The following is a 17,735-nucleotide window of genomic DNA, read 5'->3' as shown; positions in this document are numbered from 1 at the left end:
CCCGGAGTCTTCCGGGAGTGGGCGGCATACAAAACAAATAAATAAATAAATAAATAAATAAATAAATAAATAAATAAATAATAAATTCCCAAACTCTAAACTTTTTGTGGCTGGCACTTCTGGTTAAAAACCAAAGGCTTTTGCTAGCCAATTGTTTTTGAACAATGAAATTATTTGAAGTTGAAGATTTGGTTTCCGACATGTTTTCTGTAATAAAAATACTTCAAAATAATCCTCTTGAAATTATTTAAGTGGCTCTGGTTATGTTAGAGTTCAGTCTTACTCTTCTTTCTTAAACAAATTTTCCAGTTGGCATAGATTTTTGCATTTTGTCTCTAACAAGAAATATTTCTGAATTGTTCAGCTGTAGGAAAAAATTAAGCAAATGCTGTCCTTAAGAAATGAAAAAACTAAAAAAGCTATTAATACAAATTATAATGCAATTACAGCTGCAGAGAAAGTGCATTTTAGGGTGAAGTAATTAAGTTGCAGGAACACTGTTCAGTTAAGTGATCTATTTCTTTCAAATTTTACTGTTCTAGCATTTCAAAAATTCCAGATAAGTTAAAAGTTATGTTATACAAATCTTACAGCTTTAACAGTTCATAGATATAGAATGGATTCTTTTCTAGGTTTTATTTTCCCAAAATTGCAAAAATATACTTACTGGAGATTTGGCTTTGGCCCTAGCTAGTAAAGACATTGTAATTTCAGAAAGATAATCAAAAATCAGGAAATCCAGCTTTCCCCCGTAGAGCAGCTGAGGAACTAATAAAAGAAAATCAAGAGAAAAAGATTACAAATGGCGAGATGTTGCCTTTCATTAAGCAAACAATTATTAACATTGTGTTGAAAATTGACTTTAATATGGACAAAGATCTAGACATTACCCTTATACAACGATGAAAAATATTACTATAATCCTTAATAAATTAAATTCCAAAAGTTGCTCATCCCTGTTACATAATTTTAAAAATGTAATTCAAAAAACAAGATAAATCTGCATATACTCCTTCCCATATGAAAGGATTAATTTTTAAAAGTCAATGCCAAATCTCATTGAACTTATGTAGTGATAAAATATTTCTCAAATATCCATGAAGCTTTTTATTAAGATACAGATTACTAGTTTTGTCTCAAGTTTACTTGGCCTTGCAAATATTATTAGTAAACCAGATGGAGTTTCACTTTAGCTATGAAATGTGTTTTTAGCTCCAATCCACTTCTTTGGGTAGAAGCCCCACTGCTTAAAGTCATTTTTTAAAACTTGGCAACTTTAAAATGTTTGAACTTTAACTCCCAGAATCCCCTTTCTGATAGTTGAAGTCCACACATCTTAAAAGTTGCCAAGTTTCTTGCTTATGAAAATATATTTTCAGTTAAGATTTTGTCCATGCTAACTTGAGAAATTACTCTTATGGATTTTGCCTTCATTCTTATGATTATAAAATTATATTGTGCATGTTATGCCCTGACTTGCTTACTGTATATCCCCTTCCAATATAACTGCAGTCTCCTGTTTTCTAAATCCATCAGAATGTTGTGTAATGGGGATAAAGAAGGAGCTCTCAGCCTTGCTTCTAGTTTATTCATGGTGTCCCTTGTTTGACATCATCCCTCCTGGGTTCAATTTTTTTTTTAACCTCATTTTGTTAAATGTGAATATTCACTCTTTCAGAGGTTTAAGAATTATACAGTATAAGGCAAATGATTAATCTTTCAACAACTCTTCCAAACTGCTCCAAAAAAATAAAAGTGGTCAGGTACTCCAGTTTATTTTCAGATCACGCATGTAAAAAAAGTTAGATTGAAAGTTCCGGGCAATGGGAAGATTTGTGTTTTGACTTCTCCAGTTCAAGACTCCAATTCTCCAAGACTCAGGTGCGAGTCATTTTAAGAGCGGCATAATGAAGTAATGGACGTTTTGGGAGAGAGATCTGTTGGAAGGCCCGTGGTGGAAATGCGCAATGTGCAGAATACAGACGGGCTTCCGTTGGGATATTTGTACCACCATGAAGTTGGGCGAATTGTTAATGACACAAATAGAGACGGCTATAAGTCAGAATACAAATACGTCGAGAGGACGTAAGCGAAAGGTCTTACGACGCATGCGTGTAGCGTGTACTCGTAAGTCAGTTCATTGAGGAGCGTTGGCGAGTTCTCTTCCCGACATAGGAACGTGAGGGTGGAGCGGCGAGTGTTTTCCGTTCGAATCATATTTAGTTTGCGGAGATCTCGCCATGTAAGCGGCCCTAGGAGCTGCCTGTCGACGGGCGTAAAAAAAAAGGGCCTGTGCTTTGCGGCCGAGCCTCCCTCTAGCGCGGCTTCCTCGGAAATACCTGCGGCCGCAGTGTCGCCCCAGAAGCCTGAGGCGCAGCCGATCCGCACCGAGCGCGGCTCAGAAGTGCCTGGTTCGCTGCTGCAACGTCGGCTGCAGGTACAGCTGTTTCCTGTCCACAGCCAGGAGACGGCGGTGGCCCGAAGACCCACGAACGCGCGACGGTACATGGTTGTCTCCTCATTAGGCGCGGCCTGGGCGGGCTTTTCCACGGGAAGTTTTGTGGCAAAGGCCCGCTTGCGGCCGCTGTCAGTCACGACACATATTCTCTCCTGATCTTTTTGCCACTGGATGATTTACCTTTTTTTCCAGGCAGAACTTCGGCAATGGCCCCTACTTGTCTTGAGAGACGAGAAGTTGAAATCAGATACTGAAAGGGTTGCCTAGAAACACTGGGACCGAGTTTGCGGGGAGCCTGGAAGAATCACATTTCCTGAATTTGGGAGAGAAAATGTTAACTTGGAGGGGTCCTTGGTGCTCTCTGAGCTTGGTTGTTTTCTTGTAGACATTTCATTACCAGACTAGGTTAATACCAGTACACCAAGGTCTTCTCGTTTCATTCCTGAGCTACAAATATTCTTTATTGATAACATTAAACTTGAAAAAATAAGACACACACATACCATTAAAGGGGCTTGTATTTTGTGGGAAGCCCCCCCCCATCTAGAAGAACGAAATATTTTGAGGAATATTTTAAAAAGCAGAATATTATCTTTCCCTAAATGAGAAATGGAGCCACATGTTTTTTTAGATGCAGGAAGCAGACTCACTCTTTCTTAATAGCGCCCCCCCCCAATATTATTTGCCCATTAATAAAAGATTGGTCCAGTCTATCTACAAAACAAAAGAACTTCAGGTCCAGGATGGTGGGATTAAGAAGAATAGGATATTATGATCTTAGAGACAAATAACATGGGTTTTGTTATTTGTTAACTAACATAGTTTGTATTTTAATCTGATTTATATTCTTTCTTTTACAGTGATGTTCAAGATTTATTAGTTTTTAACATTCCTAAACTGATAAACAAGCTGGAGACTAGTTCCTGATAAGAAAAGTTTGTTAGTACAAATTGGAGTCTGGCTTATCTCTTGTGAACCCTAAGCAACCTTTGTCCTTACAATTTATTCCTCTTCAGACCTCATTTTAATGCACATGTATGCTATTATCCTGTCCAAGCAACTTTCCTCTTTCAGATTTCTTTGTTATGTTAACTATAAAAGGGAATGTAAGCTAAAGATGAGGAATCCCTTTTGTCTGAATATTCTGATAAATTGTAATAAAATGATCTTCCTGTCTCGGTTTGTCTCATTGGAAAATATGCACACCGAGGCACAAGCCTGAAAAAGCCATATTTGGCCATCGGATCCTTCAGGACATAATATCAATAGCCCTTAGACTACCCCTTCACAATGCTTTACAGCGCTCTTAAGTGGTTTACAGAGTCAGCATATCGCCCCCAACAATCTGGGTCCTCATTTTCCTGACCTTGGAAGAATGGAAGGCTGAGTTAACCTTGATCTTGGTGAGATTCAAACTGCCCCACTACCATTTAGCAAAAGATACAGCTCATTATGTTGCACAATCTTCTAAGGGTATTTCAGACATTGCAACACTCTCAGAGCAGTCCAAACTCTGACAAACACCTAGGACAAACTCGATTTCATTGAGGGCCTCATCAGGGTTGGGTTTGACCTCAGAGGGCTGGGGGTGAGGCATGGCCATGGGGTGTGGCCACAGTGGCATGGCATGGGACTTGGGGGGAACCTGTGTCAAAGGACTGGGGAGGAACTTGGGCCAGTCTTGGAGGTTGGGGAAAGCTCAGACGAGGGCTCTGCTTTGGAGGTAGAGGTCATCTGACAGTGATCAGGTGCCTAAGGAGCTAGACAGCAGTGAGGCAGAGGAACAACTAGAGCCTGTTCCCAGTGTGCACATGCACAGAGTTGCCAGAAGAAAAGAACAACTCAGAAATCAGAATAGACTTGGGACTAAAGTCACAGGTGGAATATAATTGGCCCCTCCCATCTTATCTATATAAATAAAAATGTAAATTTTCGTTTGTTCAAAATCTTAAATCTCTGAAAGTTCTTCACCAATTGCTTTAAATTTTGACACAACATTGCATTCAAATATGCACGTGTTTTATATACCTATATTATATAGATGTCACACCTGTGACAGGTAAAAACATGCTTTTTTGAAAACCAGCGCCATCTGTTGGAAATAAAAGCAACACACACTATACTAAATATTTCACAATTCCATTTCAATGTTTCTGATTGCATTGTTATATCGAATTTTCATAGATTTTATTTTCATTTTGATTTAATTATTTAGTGTGACATTGCGTTGGAGTTGAGCTGTGTCATTTACCATAGCATTCATTTCGTGAGTATAGTATATTTGGAACAGTTCGGCCTCTCTCCAGCTTCATCCCGATGGTCCCTTTATATGTGTGGCTGGGCTGCGGCCGCACCCTTTCCCCTTTCCGCCCCTCCGACAAGCCGGCCATTTCCACCAAGGGGAGCCGAAGCCCTTCGGCCTCCCTTCTCTCCCCTCCCCTCCTGCTGGGCCTTTGCTGTCTGCAGCGGGGCAGCGCCTGCGCCATCCCTTGCCCGCCTCCCCCTGCCCTTAAGCTGGCCGCCCCCCGCCCAGCACAGTGTAAAATCTTAGAGCTCCAGTGGAGGTGGAGGGTCTCCTCAGCCCGGCTGGCCGTACGCGTTCTCCACCCCCTCACAGCGAGCCAGCTATAGTCTTGCCAAGGCGGCTCTGACAGGGCGGTGGCAGCGGTGTGAACCTGGGGTGCAGCAGGGCTGGGGCAGCTGCTGGGTGCCCCGTGAGGTGATGGCTGCAGTGGCTGCAGCGGTGGCAGTGTCTCTGGATGGGGCCATAGCCGGTGGGGGCTGCCTCTTTCCTCCTGCTCCTCAGGGGATGCCGGCTGCCTCCTCTCGTCGCCGCCGCCGCTGAGGGAAGTTGGGTCAGGGGTGGCAGTCGCCTCCTCAGCCTGGCCGGGCCAGCACCTGAGGGAGGTGTCATCGGTGGCAGCGTTGGGCCTTCCTCCCGTAGGCCACAATGTAGCAGCAGCAGCAGCAGCCTGACTCAGCGGCAGGCTCAGGAGAGGAAGAAGATGGAGCAGCCTACGACACTGCCTCCCCCGGCCTCTGCCACCGCCTCCATCTCGATCTCCTCCTGCCCTCCCAGGGCGCTTCCGCCGCAGAGCCTGTCTCTGCTCTCGCAGGGAGGAGGAAGCGTCGGGGATCCAGCGGCTGCCCAGTTGAAGAAGAAGAGCGGCTTCCAGATCACCAGTGTGATCCGGCACAGAAGAGCCAAGGTGGCGCATTGGTTAAATGTAGCACTGCAGGCTACTTCAGCTGACTGCAGTTCTGCAATTCGGCTGTTCAAATCTCACTGGCTCAAGGTTGATTCAGCCTTCCATCCTTCCGAGGTGGGTAAAATGAGGACCCGGATTGTGGGGGCGATATGCTGACTCTGTAAACCGCTTAGAGAGGACTGAAAGCCCTATGAAGCGGTATATAAGTCTAACTGCTATCTAGGCCAGCCTCAGCTCCAACAACAGCATCGCCGAAGACCCGGAGAGCTACGATGACCTGGACGAGTCACACACCTGGACTTCTCTGAGATCCTGGATGTCTCGCTCTCCCGGGCCACCGACTTGGGGGAGCCTGAGCGCAGCTCCCCCGAGGAAATGCTCAACAGCTTCTACAAGGCCGACAGCCCCAGTGCCATCTCCCCCAACCAGCCTTGTCCGGCCCAGCAGCCCCGAGGCCTGACCAATGGCAGCATGCACCCGCCGCCCCACTACACCCACAAGGGACACCCCCAGCCTCCCTCCCATGCTGGGGTCCCCCCGCCCATGTCTGGAGGGGCCCTATCCAGCCCGTCGTTCCAGAGGCTGCCTGTTGCAGGGAGCTTGGAAGGCACCAGTCCAGGGCCTGTGGGAGCGTTCTCCGTGGCGGCTCTTGCAGGGGCCACCATGGTTCACTTCCATGGTGCCGCCTCTGCTGGAGGAGCCATGGCCAGTGCAGCGAGTGGCAGGACCCGCCAGGTGGGCAAGACCCTCAGGAAACTTGTCGCTGCTGGCAACGGCATGACCCTGCCCGGAGGGAACCACCCTGGGAATGTTTCTTCGCATGCTGTTGGTAAATGTGCCTGGTCCAACATCTTTCCAGCAATTGAAAATTGTTTCTCACATGGACAATTATATGTTGCATGTTCTAGAGTTGGCAAACTAGACAACCACTATATCTGCACAGACAATGGAACAACAAAATTATTGTATATCCACAAGCATTGTGAAATTAAACATATTAGAAATTTGCACTTTCTCTTTTCTTTCTTTTCCATTTAACCAGACTGGGCCAGAGCAACGCGTGGCTGGGTACAGCTAGTAGGAAATAAAAGGGGAGTGGGCTTTTGCAGGAAACAATGTATTCGGTCGTTAGATTTGTTTCAGGAGTGTGAAGATCTGTCCATGAATCTCAGAGACTCTGTCCAGTCTTTCCTTGCACAGCACCTCATTTGAAAAATACTTACATGGCAGCTTTCCAAGATAGATAAGGTCTGTAGTCATAAATATTCCTTTGAAAGAACGTTTGCCAGACCTTGCTGAATGTGAATGAGAGGAATTCACATTCATTTAATAAAAGGGACCAGGACTCTGCCTTGTGCTTTTTTGGGGAAGCCTAGGTCAGAACAGGCCTAGTGCTGCAGGAGGCAATCCAAGGCCTCCCCCAATCTACTAAGATCCTCATGCTCCCTGAGGTCCCCACAATTCGCCCCCCCCATCCTGTCCCACTGGGTCCCCACACAAATAACAGCTTTGGAAGGAACCTTGGAGGTCCTCTAGTCCAACCCCTTCCTCAAGGAGGAGACCTTATACCAGTGATGGCGACCGAGTCCCCAAATTGCAACCCAAAACCCACTTATTTATCGCAAAGTGCCAACACAGCAATTTACCTGAATATTGAGGTTTTAGTTTAGAAAAAATAACTCATACATTTAACATCTTTTGTCTTAAAAGAAAAACACAACAGAGCTTTCAATGATTCAAACAACTTTTTATTGAAAGGTAAAAGCCTTGTGGGAAGCCTACCTCCCTAGAAGAATGAAATATTTTGGGGAATATTAAAAGAAGCAGAATATTCCCCAAAGGATAAATGGAGAAACATACTTTTAGAGGCAGAAAGCAGCCACAATTTTCTGCATAGTGAAATAGCCTCCAGAAAGACTGGGCCAACCTATTCCCAAACAAAACCATTCACTTCCAGGTGATAGGATTAAGGACAGGACATGACCATAACCCAAGACCATTGAGAAATGAGAAACATGGAAACAATACCTGTCCATTAAGAAAAGCAGGCTAGAGGGACTATATAACAGAATAAAATCAATTATACATGCCCAACAGGATTAGGACAGGAAGTTGATAATTAAGTCCCATCACGAGCTTTACAAAACAAGTAAAACCAATCAAATAATAAAAACACATAAAGTAAATCTCAAAATTACAAAATATTGTAAGATATGTATGTATGTATGTATGTATGTATGTATGTATTGCATCTTTCTCCCAGCTTTGACCTGAACCAGATGTATTTTTGTTCCTACAGCCTCAAACTATCATCTTTGGAATAAAACACTACAATTGAGAGCGATTTTTAAAATGTTTATTTGATTAGCAGGAATACATCAAGTTAATTTACATTTATTACACTTTCATAAGCTATGAAAAATGGCTTAATGATAAAAGGTAGATAATGCTACTCTCTTTTAATTTATCTTTGTATTTTTAATCTGCTAGCTGCAGCAGCATTTAAAAGGAAAATAAAAATAAATACAGCATCGGAGATGACCGCCTCAAGAGAAATGTTATGCGGTTCATGATGGAGGCTTTTCAAAACCTCAGAACCAATGGGGAATTAGATAAACACCAGAGAGAGGGAAGGCAGCAGCCAATGAGGCTGGGGCCACCGCTTCGGATCCAGCAGTAGCAGGCCAAACAGATGTGGTTTGGGGGACAGCAGCCATCCAGGTGAACCCACTCCATGCAGCACTGGCCCCTGCAATCGCCCCTGGCCAGCTCAGACCATCACAATTGGAGGGGAAGACTCCCCCCTGGGAGTGAAATATGGTGGCGACCCACAGTGTAGGGTTTTTCCTGGTACATGTCCTCATGTACATGCAGGACAGAGGTGGGTTCCTGCCAATTCTAATCTCTTCTATAGAAGAGGTTCCACAAATCTACAGTGCCGTTTAGAACCGGTTCCAGCTCCCTCCCCCCGCCCGTCTGCACATCATCAAGATGAAGAGCGAGAGGAGGAATTCTGGGAGTTGAAGTCCACGAGTCTTAAAGCTGTCAAGTTTGAACACCCCTGGGGGGGAGTTTCTAAAGGGCTAGGGGTGCAAGAGTTTTGTAACTTGACAGCTTTAAGATTTGCGTGCTTCAAATGCCAGAGTTTCTGAGCCAACATTTTGGTTGCTAAGCAAGAGCGTTGTTCAGTGAGTTTCACCACATTTTACAAGTTGGCCACGCCCAGCCAGTCACATGGCCAGCAAGCCACTCCCACCCGGTCAGATGGCTGGCAAGCCACTCTCACAAAGCAGGCCACACCTACAGAAGAGGTTCTAAAAATTTTTGAAACCAACCACTGATGCAGGAGTACAGGAGGGATTTCCAGACCCAGGTTGCTCAGGTCCGAGTCATCATCCTGGCCCTGGAAGGGGCAGCTGCCTGTTGGATGGTGAGCCTGCACTGCAGAACTTCGATCAATTCATGATGGCTCTCTGCCGCTGATGGCAGATGGCAAAGCTCGCAATCACATCAAACTGTGAAACAGGGGCGCAGGCTGGTAGCTTAATACACTGAAGAGTTCTGAGACCACTGAAGTTTATTCTGTTTCTCAGGGTGCCTAGTAGGATGGCACCTTCACACCTGTGGATTGGCTGAATCTGCATCTGGCTAAAGGAAGGGTCTCTACTGCTTTAATTCTACTTGTCTTGCCTAAAGGGATTCAGACATTGCTTTGAATCCATTGCTGTCACTTCTGCTTAATAAAAGCTTCCTTTTGAAATACTTCATTTCATGAGGCTTCACTTTCTTAAGTTAGGAGGAGAGGCAATCCTTACGCTATGTTAAGAACTCTGAGATTATTTATACCTAGAATGACAACGTCTCTTCAGTTTGTAGATATGTAGTTTATATTTTGTATTTAACCAATTTAGATGCTTTATGATGAAACATTTTTCACAATTTTATTTAATGCTATAATCCTTTATGTCGCTTAGAAGAGTCCTTGCTATAATTTCTTGAATTAGTCCTCCAGCGAACATTTTTTGTGATTTACCTTAATTAAGGCTGCTCAACTCTGAGTGCAACTTAATAAAGGGCATTGAGTGTGAAGAAGCACCTAATCAGGAAAATAAGGGGAATAATGGTTCCAGAACAAGCGAACTCACTAACATTTGCACACATGGGGGGGGGGGAATAATGGTTCCAGAACAAGCGAACTTACTAACATTTGCATATATAGGGGCAAAAATGTTTGAAGCTGAGAAATATTACCATCCTCGGTTAAGCACAAGGAAGGAAGCTTCTAAAGTTGCCATTGCAACTTTTATGATTTTAAAGAAAATGGCAACAAGTGACCTTAATGTCCTTTACTTTTATTTATTTGCAGCTTACTTTTTTTTAATGGTCAGTGGCATCCTATTTCCAGCTGAAATTGGCCCAATGATGTGAAATGATCAGGAGCAATAGCCATGCAACTGATGCCTTCATGCTGATTGGGTCCTTGCTCTGATAGTAGATCAGTTGAATTAGCATATGCAAATAATCACAGTATTGTGGGCTTTACAGAATTTTGAAACATATAAAATATACAATATAGTCCAAGAGAACATTTTGGAAAACCATCTAAATATTTGTGTTGACAGCAAACAATGCTAATGCCATGTTAAATGGACTTTTTTTACATATGTGCAACACTCTCCTCAAACATGTATTTATAAACACTAAAAGAACTACCTTAACAAATATAATACACAAACTGTTACACAAAACAAACATTCAAGTTTGAAGGTGTAAAAAGCATATACAGAAAATCACATTGCTCTAACAGATCAGGAATTTGAACTGGAAAATGCAGCATTGATTTATACAAAGTAAAAAAATTAATCATAAAAAATAGTCTATTTCTCCTCCTTGGTATTCTGTTTATTTTCATACTTTCTAGAAATCTTTCCTTTCAGTTTGGAAAATAAACATTTAAGGGGATGATCCTTTCAGTTCCCATAAACTAGAGTTTTGTAAAAGCTATCTCAATCCATGTCAAAAGAATGGTTCAAAAATATGTTATCTACAAGCAATTAACAGAATTAAAATCTGTATTGTGTTTTTAAGTTCTCCTGAAAAAAATGTATTTAGGCATTTCAAGATAGATGGTTCATTAAACATGACTTGAAGACTTTATACATAAGATTTCCAAGAAGAAAAGCAAATTCTTTACATTTATAAGGGAGATGTTGCAACTGTGAATTGTATTAGTAACTTCTATTAATTAAGTGAAAAATATTTGCTTCAGGGAAGACACAGTAATAGTTCTAATAGTGCCACTGAAATATTAATTTCATTTATGTATCACCTGTAAGCAGGACAAGTAATGTAGTTAACAATAAAAATATAAAGTAAGTTAAAAGCAACCAAATTAAGCAAGCAGAAATAAAATTTAAAAAACATACTTATAACAAAATTCATAATCGAAGCACTATGGTATGCTGCTAAAAAGAATGTTTGTTGTTCATTCCTTTTCCAAAACTTTGTGTGGTTCTGCAAAATTTCTCTGTTTGGGAACTACCTTCTAAATGAGATGCTGAAACAGCAGGATAAAAACTCTGGCCCTTTACATGTGGGTGAAACAAAAGGGTGGAGCTTTATTTGCACTGCTGCCACCACAAATTTGTCTTTTTTTTTTTGCTTCCCCTTCAGTTGCTGCTGTTCCAAAGTATGTATGGGGGTAGAGGAGCATCTTTAACACAATTGTCTCTAGAGATCATTGTAGCTAGAAAAAGTCAAAGCAAAATAAACTACTAGTTGCTAAATTGTTTTAAGGTGTATTTATTTCCTGTATTCATAATCATGTTTATACTTATATCTGTTATCTTATACATGCTTGACAAAATAAATAAAATTAAAAATTAAATTATTGCTAGACTCGGTTGGCTCAGGAATAATAGAAGTAGGTACATTTATGGAATGTGGAAGTAGCTTTTGTCACAGATGCTACCTGGAGATAAGATATACGGTATGTACATTTGTAAAGGGTTGTATGAAATGGTACTTTCAAGGAAAGCATAATGCCATTCACTATTTATTTAAAAGCCTTGAATGGCCATTCATCTTAAAGCCACAACTCTGGACGACTCACAAGAGTTATATAAAACCAAACATCATAAAACAATAATAGCAAAAAACAGTGAAAGCAGAAACAAACATGCAGCACCAGAACCAATCTAATGCAACCAATACTACGATCTTCCATCTCCAACTTCACCCTGTCCAGGATTGGGGCAATAGCTAGTTCTTAAGACTTAGTTGAACCCTCATTTTTGCCTCTGGTTTCTTTCTAAACCACAAGCATCCATGAACCGGAGAGAGGGGAGCAAATGATGAAATAGAAAACCTGATTTACTACTTCAACTCTGCCTTTTCTCTACCTGCGTCACAGTGTTGCACAAGGGAAGAGTTTGCCTTATGACATGGCGGGACATAGCATGACATTGCAATGTATGTTTTATCATTCTGATGACATCTCATTCAGCTGCAGGCCCCCTGCATGGATCCTCAATCTTCTCTTTTAGAAAAAAATCAGAAATACTACAGCCTTCAACAAGTTTGCAGAAATTTAGAGGTTCTGACAACTTAATTAAATGATTGTACCTGGCAGAGGAATTTATTTATGAATAATTTTAATGGAAAAATACAGAGGTTTTTTAAAAAAATTGGGAGGTCTTAATTGGGTTGCTGTAGGGGCTGATAGATTCTGGTTATGATTTTATTGGCTTTTGAATTGTAGGTCTGATTTTAAAAAAATCTGAGACTATGTGGAGTCAGTGGTATACAAATAATAAATAAATAAATATGTTTCAATAAATTTGCATAATGACTTCGAGGAAGCTGATTACAGTCCCCATAGACATGTACAACAATTCATTAAGAGTTACGACTTCCAGTTTTCCTTTCAACCAGTAGAACCTATCTCAACTTAAGATAGTGATTGAGTCATCTTATTGAGCTACACTTCCACATATTCATCATGTCAAATTCTTTTTTATTTAACAAAAAGTAATTTTAAACATAGAACTACTGCAACTTACAGCAACCATTAGGCAATATTGTACAGACTTTAAGTAGTGATGATTTTTGGGGTTTATATTAGGTAAATGATCCAATGGTCTATAAAAGAGATCTACATTTGTAAGCATTGCTAAACTATCTTCATGTAAAATTGGATGCTAAAATAAATTCATATGTACATTTCAATTGGGGCAATAAATATCAGATAAAGTATGCATAACAATAGCACTAGACTTATAAACCATTCCATATTGTTTTATAGCACTGTCTGGGCAGTTTACAATGTCAGCATTTTTTCCCCAACAATCTGGGTCCTCATTTTACTGGCCTCTGAAGGATGGAAGGATGAATCAACCTTGAACCCAACAGAATCAAACTCCAGGCCGAAGGAAGAGTTAGCCTGCAATACTGCATTCTAACGACTGTACCATTAGGGTTCAATATCTGAAAATCAAAAAATATTCTAGGTAGATTAGATGAGGAAGTATAAGTTTGCAAATGAGGGTGCATTTCATCAATTGCTACACTGAGATTTACTAAAGAAAATCTTAACATTTAAATTTACTTTGACATTTGGTTTTGGGTTAGTATAGGACTGTCAAACTTGTGGCCCTTGGGCTGGATGTGTCATATGCTGGCCATGCCCATGTCCAGTTTAGTGAAGAAGTCCCAATATATTAAGTTGATGCCACGAGCTTGACACCCCTGGGTTAGCAAATGCTGAATGTCTACTTTCACAAAGTTGTGTTGAAAAAAAAAGCAATAGGACTCTCAATGTCTTTTTATTCAGAAGTTCTCCAGCCAAAAAGCTTCTAATGATCACCCCCTTCCAGTTTAAGGAAGAGATGTGAAAAGGCTGAAATGTGTGTCATGACATCACAACAGATGTTTCATTACCTGCCCCTTAGCTCACCCCACTGCCTATACTTAAGGGTCAATTCACATTGTTTGGGAACATCAATATTATACAGCACACAGACATAGAGAAGGAGCTCAACAGGGTGGTGGATGGACATGGATGACTTTTGTTCCCCACTAAGTCCACGTCCAAAATTGATCAGAATTATAGATGTGTTCTGATAGTGTTATACTTGCTCAGAGTCTTTCTGACTGAAAAACACATCTGCTTGGTTAAATAAATTTAAGTGAGGCTGCAGGAATGAGTAAAACTTCTCAATTTTCATATGCATCATCCATACAGATTCAATTAAATGTTGGCATCACTTTGATTTTAATCTTAGGGTGGCATTAGCTCTTCAGAGATGATAAAGAACAGTGATAGAGGTAGGAAGGCCTCTCATTGTCATGCAATAATATTCTTATGAGACAAGCCATTAGTTCCAATTGATCTTAGCTTCACAGGTGATATTTTATCAGATTCCCAAGGTCCAAAGATAAAAGATGAATAAAAAGAAAGTTGTTTATTTCATTAGTTTCTGTTTCATACCAAATCATTTGCAAAGCTTTGATAAGTACAAGGTTTAATGAGCTGGGAGACAACTAGTTGCTGTCAGTTTTTGATAATGACCAGTTTCAGGAATTGTAGTAGAAAACACATGAACATTTGGATATAGGGCAATTTATGCGTATAACATAGAGAAAAGATTTGGAACAGGGATTTGTGAAGTGCTGTAGGAATTACTACCTAATAAAATGGATGTGAATGTGTGTTTGGGGTTATTCTAAAATACTTTTGGAAATCAGATTTTAAAACAGAGACTTAAAATGAAATTTGGATCTATTTTTTATGAATGTCAAGAAAATTGACCATATATCAGTTTTTTACTGAGTTGTCTCCTAAACACCAGCCCAAATATATTATGTTATTTGTGTCTACTTCAGTGGTGGGTTCCAGCAGCTGCTACTGCCGGTTTGCTCAGGGACACACTGTGTGTGTATGGTTGTTGCGCGCAGTGTGCGCATGCACAATACAACAAAAATTGCTCTGCGCATGCGCAGAAGCCAAAAACAAAATGGCGGTCCCCGTGGCACCGCCAGTTGAATCAGTTCAGGGGCATAGCAGGCCTGGGTCACTGCTGGTTCCAGCAACCTATGCCGCCAAACTATTATCGGTTTGGTGAAACCGGTCGGAAATGGAAGGAACCCACCACTGGTATACTTCCCATGCTGGCAGCACATGGCGTGAATTATTTTTTTTACCTAATCATAATATTAAGCATTTACACATACAATTTGATAGAATAATGAGAGGGCATATACTTCTCTATAAAAAGTTTGTCTCAGTCAAAAGGGAATTCAGTTAAGGCTTATTTGAACAAGGCACTTTTGTTACAAACATGGATTCATATTTCATGGATTTCAATACCACTCTTAAGAGTGAAGGCATAGGCACAGTGTGAGGAAAGTCTTTTAATTAAACCTTAATTCACCTTCAAAGAAATTCTCTGCACTTTGGGTACTTCTTGAACTGAAAGGATATTAGGATAACGCTTCAATAATAAAGAAGGAAGATACTAAGGCTAATGAAACTCCAGATTTCCAGAGACATTTAAATTGGAAAAAGCAGCATATATGTTTTGTTGTGTGCGTGCTGTCATCTGTAATCATTGTGTACTTTGAGATACAGAGCCTCAACGTGAATGTTATATGAACAATATCAATGGCTGGTTTTATATTCAATCTCAAATGCATCAGATTTCAGCTAGAATAACATCAACGGATTTAGCATTGAATATGCAATACTAAACTCACACTCAAATAGGAGTAAGTTTTAAAAGCTTAAACACACAAAGTTGCAACACATAAGAGCAGGAGAAAAGGTAAGTTAGTTGGCTGTTGCTGAATCAGCCTTGAGCTTAGACCAATGAGAAATGTTTTTGTGTAATTGTCAGTTAAATTATAACTTTTATTTTATCAATACATGTCCTTTTTTAGCCAAATTATTTTAATAGCCAACAGCAATCTGGCTTCCTTTGAAAAAGTTACCAGTCATGGATTAATCTTGAGTATGAAACTTGAGTGTGTTTATTTAAAACTACTTTCTACTCTTCAAAAGAGCTTACTTTCACTTAAAGTGATTTTAGGATTGCATTAATTTATGAAAACAAGACTTCACTGATAAGAACATTTTGGGCTAACATTTAATATCCCTTTTCATATTGCTTGTTTTCTGAACAGAGGAAAATAGGCCTTATACAAACAAACATCCACACCATATATTTAGGATTAGCATCGCATCCTGCTGCTTAAAATATATTAAATAAATGTTAGGGAAGAGATAAGAGGTCTCCTATACTAATATGCTGTCTACTGTAATTGCTTCCCTCTTTATCTTTTAACTCTACATATTTTTCCTGCTTGATTTAACATTGCCAATGTATCTGTTATTAATATTTTCTAGAGCAATGTTAGTCTCAGCAACTCTAAGATATGTGGTCTTCAATTCCCAGAATTCCCCAACCAGAATCTTTAAATATATATCCTCTATTTCAGGGGTGTCAAACTTGCAGCCTGTGTATTGGATGTGTCATGTGCTAGCCCCGCCCACCCATTTAGTGAAGGGGGAAAAGTTGTGATTTGACGACAACGTGATGCCATGAGTTTGAGACCCCCTGCTCTATTTCAGAGTCTAATGCCTTAAATTTACTGAGTAGCAAATTTAACAGGGTTTGAATACTGTTCACTGCAAACTGTTGGCAAGGAACTGCAGCAATTAAATTAGCTTGGGATGGAAACTTTTATTTCATATGAACTTTCTTGAGTTATTTCAGTCAACAATTTCACTTTAACACACTTAGTAATCGGATTTCTATGTGAGAATCAGCAATCTCTTTTTCTGATAATTGTTTTTTGGGAGCCATTATAAGAAATAATGGGAGCCAGTTTGATATAGTCATTAGGGCATAGCAATAACACTTAGACTTAGCTTCATAGTACTTCACAGTCCTCTTTAAGCAGTTTACAGAGTCAGCATATTGCTCCCAATAATGTGGGTCCTCATTTTATCAACCTTGGAAGGATAGAAGGCCTTGAGCCAGTCAGAATCAAACTCCTGGCAATTAGCAGTGAATTAGCCTGCAATGCTACATTCTAACCACTGTGTCACCATGGCTCTTGAGGCTAGAAACTGAAAGACTATGAATTCTAAATCTGCCTTGGGCACAAAAACAACTCGGTGGCCTTAGGCCAGTCACTCCCCCTCTGCCCAAGGAAGCAGGCAATGGAAAAACATTTCTAAAATATTGCCAAGAAAACTTCAGTGACTAATCCAGGCAATTATTAGGAATCAACTATGATTTAAACATAGTTTAAACAAACAAATAAATGAAAACCCATGTGTTCAAATATGTCTTATCAAGTTTTGCAGCAGATGCTTTAAAGGCATTTTCCAGCAAATAATTATATGCTAATATTTTCATTTCAGTTATGTAAATACTATATATTTACAGATTAAATCAAAGCATTGTATTGGTTCTGTATCCTGAGTTTTCAGTGATATCATAAATACAAGCTTTCACACTAAGGGCACTTTGGGATAATAAACTCACTGTATGTAACTGATGTGGTCTAATTGCTAGGTGACATTATCAACAGTGTGAACAGAAGCTTGAGGAGAATCTTCACACCTCCATTACATCCACTCTTCACATTTGATTAATGATTATCTCTCATTGCATAGAAAAACTTAATCTATTGTATTTTTAGTCATGAATCTTAGCTCCCTCCTTGAAAGAGAAGGGTTGGGATTTGAACTATGAAAATTTTTGCCACCAAACTATTTAACAAAGAAACAGATTGTCTCTACAGCTTCTAGGAAATCAACTATACTTCACCAATAATATATACATTAGGATAGTTTCATGTTATATCATTTTTTGTACGTATATACACACACCTGTTCTGACCCCCTCCTCCGTCCAGTAACGAAAGCCGAGACAAGCTTAACTAGAATGTACTTTTAATAGCAAGAAGCCAAAATCTTGGTGGCTGAAAGCCAAGCAAACAAACAGATAAGGACCTTGGCAGCAAGTCAGACAAACCTTGGCAGCAATCCAGCCTGCCAAGTT

At 40.3% G+C, this 17,735-nt stretch overlaps 1 protein-coding gene across 4 annotated transcripts in view; it reads right to left on the bottom strand.

Moving 5' to 3' along the window:
* The window catches only part of LOC116512931, an 80,054-nt gene extending 77,402 nt beyond the window's left edge, over positions 1-2,652 (bottom strand). For 3 of the 4 annotated variants that reach the window (XM_032223633.1, XM_032223635.1, XM_032223636.1), the window contains exons 1-2: positions 2,340-2,652; positions 668-768 (exon numbers count right to left, since the gene is read on the bottom strand). In XM_032223633.1, coding sequence (XP_032079524.1) covers positions 668-768; positions 2,340-2,508 — 270 coding nt within the window. In that variant the 5' untranslated portion in view covers positions 2,509-2,652. Of the gene's footprint in view, positions 1-667; positions 769-1,484; positions 1,685-2,339 lie in introns of those variants that run through there. The other variant, XM_032223634.1, reaches the window with a different exon arrangement.
* Positions 2,653-17,735: the final 15,083 nt, after the last annotated feature.

Source organism: Thamnophis elegans, chromosome 9, assembly GCF_009769535.1.
Source record: "Thamnophis elegans isolate rThaEle1 chromosome 9, rThaEle1.pri, whole genome shotgun sequence".
Lineage (NCBI taxonomy): Eukaryota > Metazoa > Chordata > Lepidosauria > Squamata > Colubridae > Thamnophis > Thamnophis elegans.
Note: the sequence above shows the minus strand (reverse complement) of the source record. Positions and strands in the feature narration are given on the sequence as shown.